The sequence below is a fragment of the Serinus canaria genome, chromosome 5 (assembly GCF_022539315.1).
Source record: "Serinus canaria isolate serCan28SL12 chromosome 5, serCan2020, whole genome shotgun sequence".
NCBI classification, from domain to species: Eukaryota; Metazoa; Chordata; class Aves; order Passeriformes; family Fringillidae; genus Serinus; species Serinus canaria.
Window position 1 is genome coordinate 23,668,400 of NC_066319.1, and position 15,373 is coordinate 23,683,772.

The following is a 15,373-nucleotide window of genomic DNA, read 5'->3' on the forward strand; positions in this document are numbered from 1 at the left end:
CTGTGGACCAAAATTTCCTACAGTGTGTTAGGAATCTAGTGCCAATTCCTGAAATTTGAATTGGTGTGAAGTGATGTTCACTCTAGGAATAGTCATCCAGATGTATCACTGTTTTAACCTTTGACACAAATTTGAGTATCAGCTTAGAGCTCTGAGGAAGGGAAATTTTTCCTAGATCATAGTAACAAGGTAAGTAACTCAGATGGAACCATCCATTGGTAAAAGAACAGTGAATTGACACTAAGTCTTTGACAGGTTCAGTCTTGCCAGTTTCCTCTTCTCATTCTTCCAGAAAATTCATTGTCTGCTGATGTTGCACATAGCAGGGATTTTTCTCTTGTGTTAGAATTTAGGCTGTTCAAGACTCTGGCACTCAATCTCAGTAAAACTCTGATCTGCAGGAAGCTTTTTGATCTTGAAAGACTAGTTTCTTTGTGTCCCTATTGACATAAAATTAAACATTAACTACTCAGATGATTGAGCATAGTAATTAGCTTTGCATGGTTCTGACTTTGACAGCAACTGACTTTATTACTCCAGATCCTCTTGCGTCCACTTGTGCTCTTTCCCTTTCCTCTGTTTTTATTGCTTGTAGAGATGAAAAGCCATTGATTATAATTTGTACATTTTATGTGGCCTTTACCACTATATGTCTTAACACTTCACTTTTCTCCCTCATAGCAGGAAGACAGACCCCCTCTGACATCTCTGCTCTCTAAACCAACACTCCCTACAGTTGCATCCTCTACAGATATGCTTCACAGTAAGCTCTCCCAGCTGCGTGAGTCCCGGGAGCAGTACCAACATCTGGACCTGGACTCCAATCAGACTCATTCCTCTGGCATTGGCACTACCCTGGCTTCACCCTCTTCTGCAGCGGCCAATATTGATGACTTGAAAAAAAGATTGGAGAGAATAAAAAGCAGTCGCAAATAGAGATGCAAAGAGACGGTATCGCTGTTGCTTGGGGCTGTCTTCAGCTTTAGTTTACTAAACTAGAAGTCTTCATAGTTAAATGGCCTCATTTAGGCCTAATGTATACAAACTGGTTTATGTATAATACAGTGGATTTTGGGGGGTTGAGTTATTGTGGCACAAGTATTTGTACATAATCTGCTTCTCAATGAGCATCTCTTTGACAATAGAAGGCTGTCTGTGTATTAGTTTTAGTGTACAGACCTGTAAACAACCATCCTCTTGCTCGGACTAGTTTCTCATGACTTGGGGTTTTTATTTGTAAAGTTGTCTTTAAAATCTTTTCCTAGTTCTTAACTCTTAGAAGACCTTTAGTGATTTCACTTTTAATTTTGTGAATTCTTCTCCATGTAATCCTTGAACTGTTGATTCTGTATGGACACATGGCATGAAGTAACTAATTTAAGTGTCTTTTGTAAATAAAGTTTGCATTAACTATACCAGCCTCTACAGGAACAGCAGCAACTGCTGGTTAGAGGTCACTATTTCTGAATGTTAGTGACTGGGCATCTAGAAACTGAACTAAGCTGATGTGAACCTTGGAGTGTGGATACACTGTAAGGAAGATGAGTGGAAATACACTGTCTGTGGGTGCAGTCTTGAGACTTTGCACTCTTCTATGAGCAGCAGTACATTTTTTATATAGTTGCTTTTTTTGTTTTGGAATGTTTCTGTAACTTGAAAATATTTACTTTGCTGAAATGTTTATTTTGAATTATCTAGTCCTTGTGATGCCTTTACCCAGATTGTGTGGTCCCAACTGAGGGAGCTTTCTTTGAGGGAGCCTGCTGCTGATGATATGGAATAGAGTAGCAGTGGTGTATAGTCAGTGGACTCATTTATCCTGAACTCATCTGGTTAAGCAGTGTTCCTCATGCAGGTAAACCTCCTTCACTACATTCTTTTTGCTCTTAAACATCAGATGTTACCATTTTTTAACTAAGACATCTAACAGAACTAGTCTGCAAAAGTTGTAGCCACTTCTTTTTTTTTTTTAAATGAGTGAAGAGCCTTTTTCAGAAGCTCCAAATAATGAAGATTTAAGACAGACATACTGCGTATCCTTTCTAGCCCTTTCATTTCTAGGGAGGTCATGTATTTTCACCTTACTGCTGCACTTCCATGTGAAAACTGGTTGTGTAGCATAAATTGCACATCTGTTTCATAGCTAGAACAGAGTTATTGAAGGGTTGGACAGGCAGGCTTAAAATAACACACTTCTATGCTAGATTTTTAATCTGTTCCATGTAACTGCTGCTTTTGTTGTTTGCTATGTGGATCAGCAGTCTCTGCCTAAGAGCCATTGCTGAAACTGTCTTGCCTGATTACAGTAAAAACGTGACTTTAAATTAGTACTTGTACTACAGATCTATGCCAGAGCTTCTGCAAATGTCTGAAATCTTCCTTTCACAGGACCCCTAGGCTGGGGTTGCAGTTGACATAATGCTGCTTGGTGCTTATGGTGAGTTTGCACACTGTGATAGCAGGTGATCACGAGCATTCTCCATCCGGTGTTAACTGATATGATGCCATTCATTGCTCCACTGCCTCGATTTAGTAGTCATAGTCTCCTCATAACCTGAAATGGGTGTGCACTTGTGGAACAGAGCTCTGTTACAAGTGGAGGTTTGGCCCTTATTGGTAAGTGCTGTGGTTTTGTGCACTTAAACTGGGGCAGTTTGTGAATAGTTTGTGTTGGCTAGAGTTACACTAGAGTTACTGCCACTACCTCTCAATTACTAGCTGCTCTCTGAAACTTAGTGACATTTTAATTAATCCATATGTTCCTTTACCATATTCAGCAGACATTCTGAAGAACTATTTGTTAATTAGCTCAGGATGTAAAACAGCAATGCCTGCAAACCTGCATAAACTATTTTAAATTTGAAGCTGACTCAGAATTGAAATACAGGAATAATTAAGTAGCAAAAGATACAGTTGTTTTTATTAATAGAGTTTTTGCCCTGTGTCTTTGTAGTGTTTGGTTGGACTCAATATCCTGGGAGTTCTGAACTAAAACTTGTGCACATAAATTAATAAAGCCTAATCTTTAGCCCAGACAATATTTAAATAACATTAAACTGAATTTTAAAAATAATTCTTCTGTATTGTTTGTAACAAGTCAATATGAACAGTGACTTTCTCCAGAAACTGTATGGTCCTGGTTCCCTTCTTTTGTCACAGATTTGGTAGTATTGAAGGGGTGAGGCTTAAAATTTAAACATTAGAAGGGCTAAGCATTTTCAGTGTTCACTGTTATATGGTTATCAATGACTTTAAACAGTCATGAAACTTGAGCTGTTGAGGTTTGTTTTCTTCATATTTCATTGAGAGGTTGGTTTTTGTGCTTTATTTGGGAAAAAAAAAAGGCACGATTGTCTTAGTAGAAAATTGGCTGGTCAATAATTTGTGTTTACTGCTGTACTTCTGGGTCCTCAGTGGTCAACAAATTCCTACTAAGGAGGAGTTTATGAAAGACTGAAGCTTGTTTTTGGAGAGATCCCTAAACAGCCTTTATAACACAAGCAAACAGGTATAGTTCAGGATGTTTTCACTGCAGGCTTTGACAATGACTACATGAATTGCTTCCTTCAGAATCTTGCTGTGCAGGTGGAAGATACACAATGAGGACCCAGCACCACCTGCTGTGTAGGAACTTACTGGAAGTGCTGCTTAATCTATTCAAGCCACTATTCTTTTGTAGGATGAATTGCACACAGTGGTGCTGGTATTTATTGCTGGCTGTTGTAGTGTAAACAATGTTTTCTGATCAAAACGGCTTCTAATTGCTTTCCTTTTGACATTGGTGTTTTGTGGAATGCTACAGGTACTGTTGGGTGGTTATCTCTGGTACATATATGGGTCAAAAACTAGAACAATATTAGTTGTCTTGAAGGGAGGAAAGGGAGAGGGCATGAGGGCATATTCTTGCTTGCTATGACTGACAAGGCCATTGTCCGAAACCTGTTGATTATGGCTGATGGAAGGGAGGGGATTTGAAGGACAAGTATTGCTAGTGCTGTGGCACTCCTGGCTACTGTCATGACTTAGATACAACTGCACCTAAACTCAGCATGAATAAAAGGAAGAAGATGGGTTTCAGAGCTTTTATTTTCAAAGGATAAGATCTTCCTTTTGTCAAGTTGTAAGGATATAACTTGTTTTACTTCAGTATCTTCTATGCTTATGTTTTAAAGTGGAGCATTGTAGCAAAACTGAGACCAGGAAAGGTAAATGCTTCGTCTATCGCCCTTGATTTTCGATGACTTTTCGTATCCACTTTTTCAGGCGGAATACATGGGTGTAAAATCCATATTTGCCATCTCGGTCACAGCCTTCTCCCCATGAAACTATTCCCACTTGATACCAGCGGTTGTCATCTGGGTTCTAAAGTAAACAAAAAATTAGATTGACAGAAGGAGTAAAAGACCTTGATTGAATCACAGAATCATTAAGGTTGTAAAAGACTTCCAAGATCAAGTCCAACCTTTGACCAAACACCACCGTGTTAACTATACCACAACACTAAATGCACTCTTTCACTGAAGAAATTCCTCCTGATGTCCAACTTGAACCTCCCTTGGCTCAGCTTGAGGCCGTTTTCTCTTGTCCTTTGTTTGACAGGAGGAAGAGGCTGAGTGCCTCCTAGCTACAACCTCCTTCCAGGAGGTCTCCCCTGAGCTTCCTTTTCTTCAGACTAAACAAGCCCAGCCCCCTCAGCCACACCTCATGAGACCTGAGTTCTGGATTGTTTAGCAGCTTTGTTGCCCTCTCAGATCTAAGCCTTGGATGTGCCCCAGTCTGTTTAATGATGGATGCTACTTTGGGATTCAGACTGGCATCTCCAACAGTTGTTGGAGTAATTTTGTCTCTACTCTTAAATCTCTAGTTAAGAATTAGCCATCACTCATGCATCCTGCAGGTGATCTCCCAATATGCTGAGAGCTCAGTATAGAAATGAGGCTGGATGACTGCAGGATTGGTCTCCATTGCTCACTTTGGGCATGAGCTGGGTTTGCTTCAGCCACTCAGCAGTGGCTCAACTCTGCTGCTTTTTTTTTTGACTATGAATTTCAGTACAGAACAAACCTATCTTCATATGTCTTATAAGCTTGAACTTGTTGAACATACCTTCATTACAAAAGGTCCCCCACTGTCCCCTTCACAGGCATCTCCTCTCTTAAGCGCATCAGGACTGTAACCTACAGGCAAGAAAAAATGGATATTTGACTGTAGGGGGAGTGGCTGTTGTTGGCCATGTTTTCTTTAAGGTTTTGGGATAAATGGCACAAATGTTTTGGGACCCATGAGATTGCTGATTCTGTCAACTTGGACTTCTGTTTTTCATATTAAAAAAATTCTAACTTTGCATCTGTCTTTGCAGCATTCTTGAATCTACCCTCTGCTCTCATTCCTGTTTTTTCATCAGAATTGGTGTTAGTGTCAGTTGCACTAACAACAGCTGTAGCTTGAACTACTGTGCTTGTCTTGTCTTAGAACCTTATTTGTAGCAATCTGTCTTCCCTCTTCTTCTATTTACTAGAGATTCACTGCTATCCCCCCTTTTACTTTCCTGTCACTGTATGTTCTGCTTTTCCTCTCCCTAGCTGTCTTCCTACAGTATCACTATGAAGAGGAAGAGGATTTCATTCATTCCTGATAAACTGGATAGTATCTCTGCACATTCCCATCACCCATGTCTCCATTTTTTCTCTATGTCTGCATGCCAGCTATTTCATAGAATGTTGTTTAGAAAGAGAATCCAGATGAGCTCTGTATTTTCAGCACACTTGTGTAGTTGGCTTCCATCCTAACTCAAGCAGTCACATGCGTTTAGATGCAAGCAGCACAAATTTAGTCAAAAATCTCAAGGCTTGCTTGTAGGAACGGATAAAGTCTGCACAAATGAAGAATACATCAGAAACTATTAAACTGGTACATAAATCCATAGTAACTTGGTAATTTGAATTCTGTGTCCATTTCCCTTCTCACTCAAAAAGGGTATGCTAGAAGAGATTTAGGAAGGTAGGAGCCTTCAAAATTTGTGGCCATAAGTATGAATGGGCTCCAAAAGACTGAGACAAGCTAGCAGACAGAATAAAAGGTGTGCAGCCTTTCATTTAGGAAGTCACTCAACTGCTCTCTGTACTGGTGAAAAGATAATTTTATTTGTGCTTAGTTCTCCCACAGCTGCTGCTGCATAGTACCATTAGACTAATGCCTGACACAGGTTGGTGTTGCAAACTTTATTCCTAGCTTTAAGTTCTCCAGCTTTCACATTTTCTGAGAGCTGAGAAATTTCTTATGATGGCAAAGTTATTCTTTGTGGAGGGCATTTGCAAATTTATCAGAAAGTAACCTAGCTGCAGGAGTCACACCAGGAGCTCAGAGCCCTTGACTTTTGTGGTAAGTTGTGCCTGTGACTCCAGTGTTACTTACCTGCACAAAACATGTTGTCAGTGACTTTAACTTTGGTGGATGCCTTGCAGGTACTTTGATCTACAATGGGTACATTGACTTGTTGCAGAACCGTGGGCAGGTTGGAGGGGCTAGTGGCCCATGTTTCTTTCAAGTTTCCCCAACCAGTTACCCTCCCTTTGTAACCTGCCAGCATCAGCCTGTGGAAGGAAGCACAAGTATAATTAAATGTATTGTAACAGCTTTCTTCTGCCTGGCACTCTTACTGCCAATAGTCTTGAGAAGTCTTGTTTTTCTCTCTCTTCTCACCTCTGCACAACCTCTTTGGTAGGCAGGCAGACAGGATGGATATAGTCACTGAAGCTGATGGGTCTCTTTAAGTGCATGAGTGCAATATCTCGGTCCATGTTCTCTTTCCAGTTGTACTTGGGATGGATGATGATTTTATCCAATAGAGCAATCTTCTCTTTATTCTTTTCATATCTGAAATAGTTATGAAGAAAAGAACTTGCTGTACAGTAGCAGCTGAGAGTCTTTTGGAGTTTATGATACTCTCAGCTTTGTACCCTCTGAGACAATGCTGTCTTTACATAGGAGCACCCTTTTAGATTTCCCAGGCTTCCTTGCTCCCTTTCGCTTCAGCCTTCAGGATCAAAAAGAGCAGCAAATGACAGCCCCATTAGATCCTTATTGAGAGGCATGTAACATTAGTTATAATACTTCTGTGGATACTGAATGACAGCCCAACTCCAAAGTATCTCATTACTTCAAGAGGAAGTCTAGTTCCTTCTCACTTCATTAAGACTCTTACTTTGCTCTTACGTGCTTGCCAATCCGCACCAATATGTCACTTGTACTTAAGTTCTTGTCCCAGGGTGGATAAAAAAGACAATGAGCAGCAGTCAGGATCCAGCTGTCACTGATGAGGCTGGCACCACACAGCAGCTCCTGAGGAGACTTTTTGTAGAGCATCACCTGCCTGAGACATGAGGAGGAAGGAAGCCCTTAGCAGGACTAAATGGGTCCTGGTGTCTTGCAAAAAGTGCAGATTGGGCAGTGAGCAGAAAACAGCATTGCTCTATACTGACAAAACAGAGTGAATAGCTCTGTAGCAAGTCTTCCCTGAACATGTATATCCTATGTAGTAGGCCATTTATTTACCCCATTTCTTTTACGTGAAGAAGTTTCTCATCCTTTTTGTTCCAGCAAAGCTGGAAAAAGAGGAAGACATGAAGATGAAACACACCAACACACTTACTTTCTCTGGTGGTTGCTTACTTGATTCAATAGGTGAGTTTCTTTCCAGCTATTTTAGTCCTGCTCTGTCAACCACTTGGAGAAGCTCTGATTAGAATCTGTAATTTTTGCATATTGCCCAAGATAGGAAAGCCCTTTTATTTCGACCTGCATAAGCTGAAGAGAAGGAAAACACAATTCCCAAAGACTATGCAAAGACAATACTTACCAGGGGGCGCTGCCAACTTCTGCATCATCCCCACTGACAATTCTTCCTGTGTAGGAATCCAACAGCTCCCTCTCACTTTTGTCTGTTATCTTTTTCTTCTCAAATAAAGGACGAGTGCCACAATCTGAAAAAATAAGCAATCTGGCTTTGCTACTGTACCTAAATCACAGTGGAGAACTGTTATCTGCAGTCAGCATGTGAAGCTGGAAGATCTTAGAAAGTAAGTGCATACTAGCTCCATGATTGGAACTGGATATTGACTTTTGAGAGTTCTTCAAGGAATTTCAGTATCTTCCCCTGCTTTTAACGGCTTTTGGCTAGCTGATGTTTTGGAGGAACAGCGAATGGGAAGAAGCTATAGCCTTTCTGCAAACATGCTGTACCTAGAGTTTTTACTTACCTGCTTCACCTGAACCAAAAGTTTTTTCATCAAAGAAGGGTTTGAACTCTTTAGGAAGTGTAGAGCGTCCTGATATTCCCTCAGACTCTTGGTTCTCATCCTCTAGCGAGCTGTCTGAGAGATGGAAAGACAAACAAGGCAGAATGTTTAAGTGTAGTTGCCATAATTATCAGCAATGTAAATGTTCCTTTCCCCACACAGTGAGTCTGATGAAGGAATAATGTTTTAAAACACCAATGCTCTTTTTAATATGCCTTGTCCAGCAGTGTGAGTTTTCTGGGAGAACACCTGAGAGAGGTAACAATGCTATTCCACCTAAGGCAGGTTAGTACATGTGATATATGGACAAACACGACTCCAGTGTGCGTGGTGCACATGCATCCTTCTCTATTCCTCCCAGACCAAGCATTTCATTCTACTCCTGTTATTTGCCACTGCCTCAAATATGTGCCTACCCAAACCTAAGCAGACTTCTCACCGCAGTAGTGCAGATCACAGTAGTCAAAGTAGGGTGATTCATCTGTGACACACCAGGCACCCTCGTCATCTCTGTCTGGATTCCGACAGTAATTCTCCTGTAGCTCCACTTCTGGGTCAATTTGTTTTCCATGGAGCACCTCTTTGGCTTTCTCAGAGTTCCATGGCAGACACTTAGCTCCAGACACAGTGACTGAGAGAGTCCCTGTGTAAAGCATGCCTTTCTCTGGTTCACAAGGCTCCATTGGTGCAGGTTCCATGGTCCGTGGAGTGAATGGAACTGTTGTTCTATCTTCACCTGGAAAGACAGAGAGCTGTGATTTAAGCCACAGCTGTGCACTCAGAATTGCTATTAACAAATAGCACCAGAGCCCCTTTACTAAAGCCTAGAGTTCCATGGGGCCTCCCATTATGTTTAGGAACTCCTACTGTGTTTCTGTGCATGTGCTGGCCCTCTAAAATATAGAAGTGTCAGAGATGGTTCGGCAGTATGTGAAGTGAGACTGGCACTATTCATCGCACTCCTGTTTGTCACTAAGATATGAGGAACAATGTTGTGTTTCCTTCTGGGGCATCTTTGAGAACCAGCTCAAGGGATGATGGGTAGGTGTTTAAAGCATCATAATTCTGCTGTATTAGCTCCTTCAACACCTTATTCTAAAATGCTTAACTACACCATATTTGGGGGAGACTTTTACTGTGGTTTACTTTTACTTTTGCCAATGCTTCTAAATCTAATGATAAGTGAAAAATTCCCCTGCAAGACTTTTCACACTTTTTCTTGCAAGTGTCCTAATGACTGCAAGTTTTAAGCAGCATTTCCTGAAGGAGTGGGTACCCAGCAATATCTTTTGGCTTGGCCTCAAGGTTGCCTTCTCCTTGTGCATAGGGGGAGTCCCCATGTGAAGAGAGACCCCATTTGACTATTTACTCTGGTGCACAATAGCCATTGGGCAAGTAGCATTCACCTTTATTGGTGGGGCTTCTGTTTTTTGAGCCATTTCAACATGATTATAAAAGCACTGCACAAAACCAAGGCTTTTCTAATCCTGCTATATCCATGCACACAGGAAGTCTAACTATAAGATACTGCAGGTCAGAAATTAGCTGGTGAACAGAGGTAGCACAGATGCCCGATGGCCTCAGAGCAGAGCAGTATTTCTTTTCAGTTTGTTAGATTCTGCAAACCAGAGCAATAGTAAGGCCTTTTGAAATTTCAAAATAACCCCATGTCAAAATGGTTGCTGACCTCTAGCTTTTGCTAATGAGTTGTTGCTTCTAGTCTGTTTTTGAAAATGAAACTTCTGCTGTGTGAGAAGGTTCTCTCCTTTACCAGTTCTTCTGAGACAGAGGCCAAGCCCCAGGGGAGATGGCTTTGTACTAGGGAGAAACGGGAATGTGTAAGTGTAGGGGGATGATCCTCCATGTTCAGTTCAATGATGAGAGAAGGGCATCTTCTCTTTACATGAGATTGTGACAATTAAACTGTACACCACAGGAAACAATGTTAGGGCAGGCAGTCAAGCACAAACTGTAGTTCTTTTGTCCTAAAGGTAGGAATTCAGACCAAAAAACATTATGACTCATGGCTGTCACAAATTAGAGACAACTGGGCCAGGATTTTGGGGTGACTGACTAGAAAATACTGTAGTACATTCTAGTGTACTGCTGACACTGGTTTTAATTTAGATCTAGATTAGCATAATCTAGCGAAAACAGCTCCTTATGTATGGGCAACTCAGTGACTTTTCTTCCTCAGCTCCTTTACCCTTTAAGATGCAGCTTCTCTACTCCTACTGACCTCTGTTCATGTAAGCATTCCCCCTCCTTAACCCTCTCCTTGACTGCTTTAGTATCAGTCTCAGTGCAGTGTTTTGCTGTGAGTGAAGGGCTCTCTGGAGTGCAGGGCATACCACACACAGGGATGGGACACGCCTCCCGTTCTATCGTTGGGTCGCGGGTGTAGCACCAGGGGCCTTCTGAGTTGTTGTCTGGGTTCCTGCAGTAGTTCTCAATGAGGTTGGGATAAATGGTGGCATTAAATCTATGAGAGACAAAGCTGGTTAGGCTAGGAAGGAAGGACACCCCAGAGAACTCTTAAAGGGGTATGCAGGAGATGAACTTACTTAGGAATATGTGGATATTTGCTTGTCCACACTTGACATTCAATCCCAGACTTGGTTTGGCTAATTGTTCCCCGATAGTTCTGGCCCAGCCCAAGAGCGCAGTTACCTGTCAAAATCCCAACACAGTGTAAGCCACTCAGTGGAACTGGATGTTGCATTTTTCAAGGTCAGAAGTACCATCTCACATATCCCTTTAACTTTTCCTGGGTGCATGAGCCTGCAATAGCAGAGGCAGCCTCTTCCTGTGAGAAGAGCACACAGCCTAAGCTTTCTCGGCTTCATCAGAGGGAGCTATCCCTGAGGGCTCTGGGCTTTGCTTTGGCTCAGAGCGTTTTTTAGAGGCTGCTCACACCTGACTGTGTTGCAAAGATAAGGATATTTACCCCATGCTATTTCAGTGCACAAACTAGATTGTTTGTTGAAATTATTACTGGGGAAATAAAGAGTAAGAAATAATTTCAAATTCCTCTCCTGGTATTTTTCTTTAAAATTAGATGGCTTTTCCAACATCTGTTTATTTTTTTTCTGTAAAATCTCTGCAGGAAGCAAGTTCCTGGCACTCACTGTATCAAGGAGATTGAGGTCAGCATGAAGTTCATACCTTCTAGACAAGCATCCAGAATTGTCCTGGACTTTCCCAGGCCCTGACATACTAGCAAAATAGGAAGAAAGAGACACATTATATGAAAGCAATCCAAATAAGCATCATCATTTGAACTACTTTATCATCTAGAGACAAAATACAAGTGCTTAGCTCTGGAAAGCGTGCTCTTAAAAGAAGAATCCATCTCTCCAGGATGAGACAGTGCATCCTAAGGAATAACAGTACCTGCAAGAATCAAAAAACTTACCTTGGTATTTTGACCAAAATATATCCTGTAAAAAAAAATAAAAGTTAGGGACACAGAACATCAAACCTTTCTTGGCTACTGCTATTCAAGGCAGTAAGAGAACATCCCATCACAACAAAAGAAAAGACTAACCTAGCTCTGTTTATACCAATTACTATGGAGTCAAAGCAAAAAATACAATACCATTTTTTATAGGAAAACCACATTCCTATAAAAAAGACTCAGGAACCAAGAAAGTACTGTTGTTTCTAAAGAGACCAAAGATGTTTACAACCTTCAGCAAGCTGCAGAGCAAGCAGTGCAGTGGCCTACAGTGCAGTAGTCCAAGCAGCTGAACCGGAATTTCTAAGGCCACAGATCACATGTAGGAATTGCTCATCTCTGCCACGCTGCCTGAGGCTGATTGCTTTTGAAGTACTCCAAAGAGGTAGTGTCTTGCTGGCTCCTTACTGTTTATCTGTTGGTTTTTGGGGTGTGAAATTCTGCAAGGACACCAGCCTTGGGGCTAGGAGCAAATCCCAATAGGATGCAACATGAATTTGGCAGAGTGAGTCTGGGAACCAGAAAAAAGGACAGGGTGTGCAAAAGCTTCAGCTCAAGGAAGTCTGAGGAACCTGCACCCCGTGTTTTGACTACTATGCCAGTGTTTCTGTGAGTGTCTGGGATGTGTGGTACCATGCTGAGCTAGTGGAAGATGCTACTCAGGACTAATGGCACCTTGTCACTTCATGCATCAAGAGGGAGAAAAAAGAACCTGAGCTTTCAGGTGTAGTCCCTGCAGTGTCTCAAGGCAGGAAGCTCCCTAAGGAAGCCTGCACTTGCCATGGGGTTTGCATTCATCAGCCTCATCTTTGGTTCACAGAATTGAGTATTACAACCCTGGCCCCTGGCTGTGTGGGCACCCTGCTGGTGTCTCCTACAGAGGCTGGCCGGGGGAATGTTTCCTGGTACGTACCGTCTGATCAGTGGATTCAAGGGCTTCAAAAGCCTCCTCATAACTGCAGATCTCCTCCAGGCACTCTCGCTCCAGGTTTCCCTTGAGCATCTCTTCTAGAAATCCCTTGTTGGCACGTCGGTGGCGCTTGAGCAGTGACAATGCCTGCCCCTTTTCCAGGAAAACTATCAGGTCAGAACACTGCCAGTCAAAGGGCTGCTCACAGCCAGAGGGCACCTTTGTCTCCCCTTGCAGTTTCCAAAAACCGCATGCAGCTGATGTGATCCCACAGCCCGGCCTCCCTAGCGCACCATATGGAGAGGAGAAGCCCTGTCAGGTCTACAATTCATGATCAGAGCAGGCTCTCTGGAATTCATCCTGTCATAGCTCCCATCACTTATAAGGAACAGAAGTGACAGGAACACTACTTCCTCAGCAAAGCTTGTCTGCTCCTTTGCAGTTAGATAGAGGCTTGTTTGCTTTGAGCCTGCTGCTTTCTCTGGCCCCAGCCACTGTATTTCTGTCTTGCAAGCCTCAGACCACTGTGATAACCACAGCTTTGTTCCATTTTATGTTCAGAGCCCCTGATTTGAGACCTGGAGACAGGTCTTCCCCTACTCTGTAGGTCTGAGAGGACTTAACCTCATGTAAAGAAAAGACAGAAGCTCTAACAAAAGGAGCAATGGGCAGGAAGGTGGCATATTTTGTATGACCTAAAGTTTTGATAAGGGACAGCTGGGGAGGCAATAGAAAATTGCAGTCACCTAGGTCAGCTGAGAAAAACTATCCTCAAAAGCCCCATGGTTATGTTAGACTTGATCCTGGACTAAGCCACAGTCCCCTCCCTGCCATTTCCCAGGTGACCCATAAAATGCAGAGTTGCTGTCACCAGCTGCAGATGCAGCTGCATCCTCCTATGCTCACTCCATCCTCAGCACCCTTTTACTCCCAGCTTCAAGCTTTTAGCTTGTCCTCCTGACTTGAGGAAGAAAACTTGCCACCTGTGTTGCCCCTGGAAAGAACTATTCCTGTCTTCCTCCTGTCATCTACTAGTACTTCTGCCCTTGAGTCTTACCTCCAGCATGGCTCAAGGTGAGGTGCAGAAGGCTGGAGAAGAGCAGGCCCCTCAGTATGATGGTTTTGGTCTGCGCCATGCTGTACAGCCCTGGCTGCAGGGGAATTGCAAAGGAAGGAGAATAAGCAGAGTCACAGCCCTGCTGGGTTAATATTGAACCAGAATGAAGAAACAGGACTCCAGGTCGTGGTGTGTCAGGGACAGTGGGACTCTTATCCCTCCTCTCTTGGCATCTCTCCCTCCTGTCAGAGCATCTTTGTTTCCTTACTTAACTTCCTATTTCATATCTAGGAAGATGGCATGAGTAGCAAGAGGACAAGTTTGACCCAGGGCACAGGGAGAACTCAGGCCAGAGAGAGGTACCTCTGCCAGCTCACAGCCATCCCAGCCAGAGAGCTTGCTCCTTTTCCCTGGTTTTGCTCCCATGCAGCCCTTGGCACCATCACTGACTCCCCATCATGCTGGTTCAGGCCCCTGCCACTGACTCTTCTCATAGGCTGTACTCTAGCAGCCTCAAATGCAGGAAGACTTTGAGACCTCCTTAGGCATTCCCAGTCCTTCTCTTTTTAGCTGCAAGCCCCCCTGATTCTCCCTAGTGCTCAGTTGTCTTTCCTCCCTGAAGTTATCAGCAAGCTCAGCCCCAGCTATTTTGGCACCACAACACACAGTTTCAGTGTTAGGTTAGTTAGCAGTGCCATTGGCAGTGCATTCTTCCCAATACCTTATAATTTCCAGCTGAATGGAGGAGGAAGAAGCAGCAGGAAGGCTGGGCTCCCCCTTTTCTTCCCCCCATAATGGAAGGTACTAAAGTCCATACAAAAGGAAACAGAAACTCTGACAAGTGGGGACCTAGCACACACAATACAAGCCAGGAAAACAAGGGCTTCCAGGAACAGGGAGAGAGGAATGGTCTGGATGTCATGACATCAGCTATTAAGTCAAGAAGTGGACTACCAGACCTGAGAAGGCTCTAATGATTGCTACAGCAAGCAGACTGTTGGCAAGAGTGGAAAAACGGCAGTGTGGGGGTAGTCTCGGGAATTGCCACATGGAACAAAAGTGCTTCCTGCCAGCAGGGAGCATATTTTGTGCTGTGCCTCTGTGCAGCTGATACATCTGTAATGTTTATCTCCATAGAAGGAGTGCAAATATTAGCATTAGGGTGGCTGAGGAATGACTCTGGACACTGGTGCAAAGAGCAGTTGCAGAGGCTTCCTTCCTCACATAATAAGAGTATCTCCTGTTCTTATCCACAGACATCTCTACTCCTTGCTATGGATTTTGGAGAGACATCTTTAGGAATGGCTGGGATTCCCTGGGTGGAAATGACCTGGGTGGAGAATATGTGAATGGGATTAGACACAACCCTAGAAATACCCATGTTACTTAGCAGGGGAAGCAGCATTTAGGCAGAGAGCAGAGGCAGGGACCGGGAAAAGCACAAACAAGAGTGGTGAGGTCAGAGCTGCTGCTGTGTCCCACACAGGCACCTCCACTCCTAACTGGAGGAGGAGCAGCTTTCAATCTCCTCAATCACTTTCATTTTTGCATCTCTGTTTCTTCTTTATGATAACCAGGCAGCATTTACACTGCAGCTAAGTCAAGGTTGTTATACTTAGGCATAGATTTTTACCCTCTTCTTGTCTTTCCTT

General features: G+C 43.0%; 2 protein-coding genes across 8 annotated transcripts in view; one reads left to right on the forward strand and one right to left on the reverse strand.

Annotated features, from left to right (window-relative positions):
- The window catches only part of CKAP5 (cytoskeleton associated protein 5), a 51,620-nt gene extending 50,205 nt beyond the window's left edge, over positions 1-1,415 (forward strand). For 6 of the 7 annotated variants that reach the window (XM_030240286.2, XM_050974701.1, XM_030240287.2 and 3 more), the window contains one exon: positions 682-1,415. In XM_030240286.2, the coding sequence (XP_030096146.1) occupies positions 682-936 (255 nt within the window). In that variant the 3' untranslated portion in view covers positions 937-1,415. The remainder of the gene's footprint in view (positions 1-681) is intronic. The other variant, XM_050974700.1, reaches the window with a different exon arrangement.
- Positions 1,416-4,068: 2,653 nt separating this feature from the next.
- On the reverse strand, positions 4,069-13,868 carry F2 (coagulation factor II, thrombin). Its single transcript, XM_009102104.4, has 14 exons — positions 13,722-13,868; positions 12,668-12,831; positions 11,713-11,737; positions 11,463-11,513; positions 10,862-10,967; positions 10,649-10,779; positions 8,737-9,033; positions 8,259-8,372; positions 7,859-7,982; positions 7,205-7,372; positions 6,703-6,876; positions 6,415-6,593; positions 5,107-5,177; positions 4,069-4,362 (listed from the first exon to the last, which is right to left on the reverse strand). The coding sequence occupies exons 1-14, from the start codon at positions 13,798-13,800 to the stop codon at positions 4,219-4,221; spliced, it is 1,827 nt and encodes a 608-aa protein (XP_009100352.2). The 5' UTR covers positions 13,801-13,868; the 3' UTR covers positions 4,069-4,218.
- Between the last annotated feature and the right edge of the window lie 1,505 nt (positions 13,869-15,373).

Excerpts from the sequence above, each read along its gene's own strand:
- F2 (XM_009102104.4), bottom strand. The coding sequence starts at position 13,800 with ATGGCGCAGACCAAAACCATCATACTGAGGGGCCTGCTCTTCTCCAGC. Across the intron at positions 12,832-13,721 it reads CACCTTGAGCCATGCTGGAG|TTTTCCTGGAAAAGGGGCAG; the intron begins GTAAGACTCAAG and ends CTGACCTGATAG. Across the intron at positions 4,363-5,106 it reads GGGGACCTTTTGTAATGAAG|AACCCAGATGACAACCGCTG; the intron begins GTATGTTCAACA and ends TGTTTACTTTAG.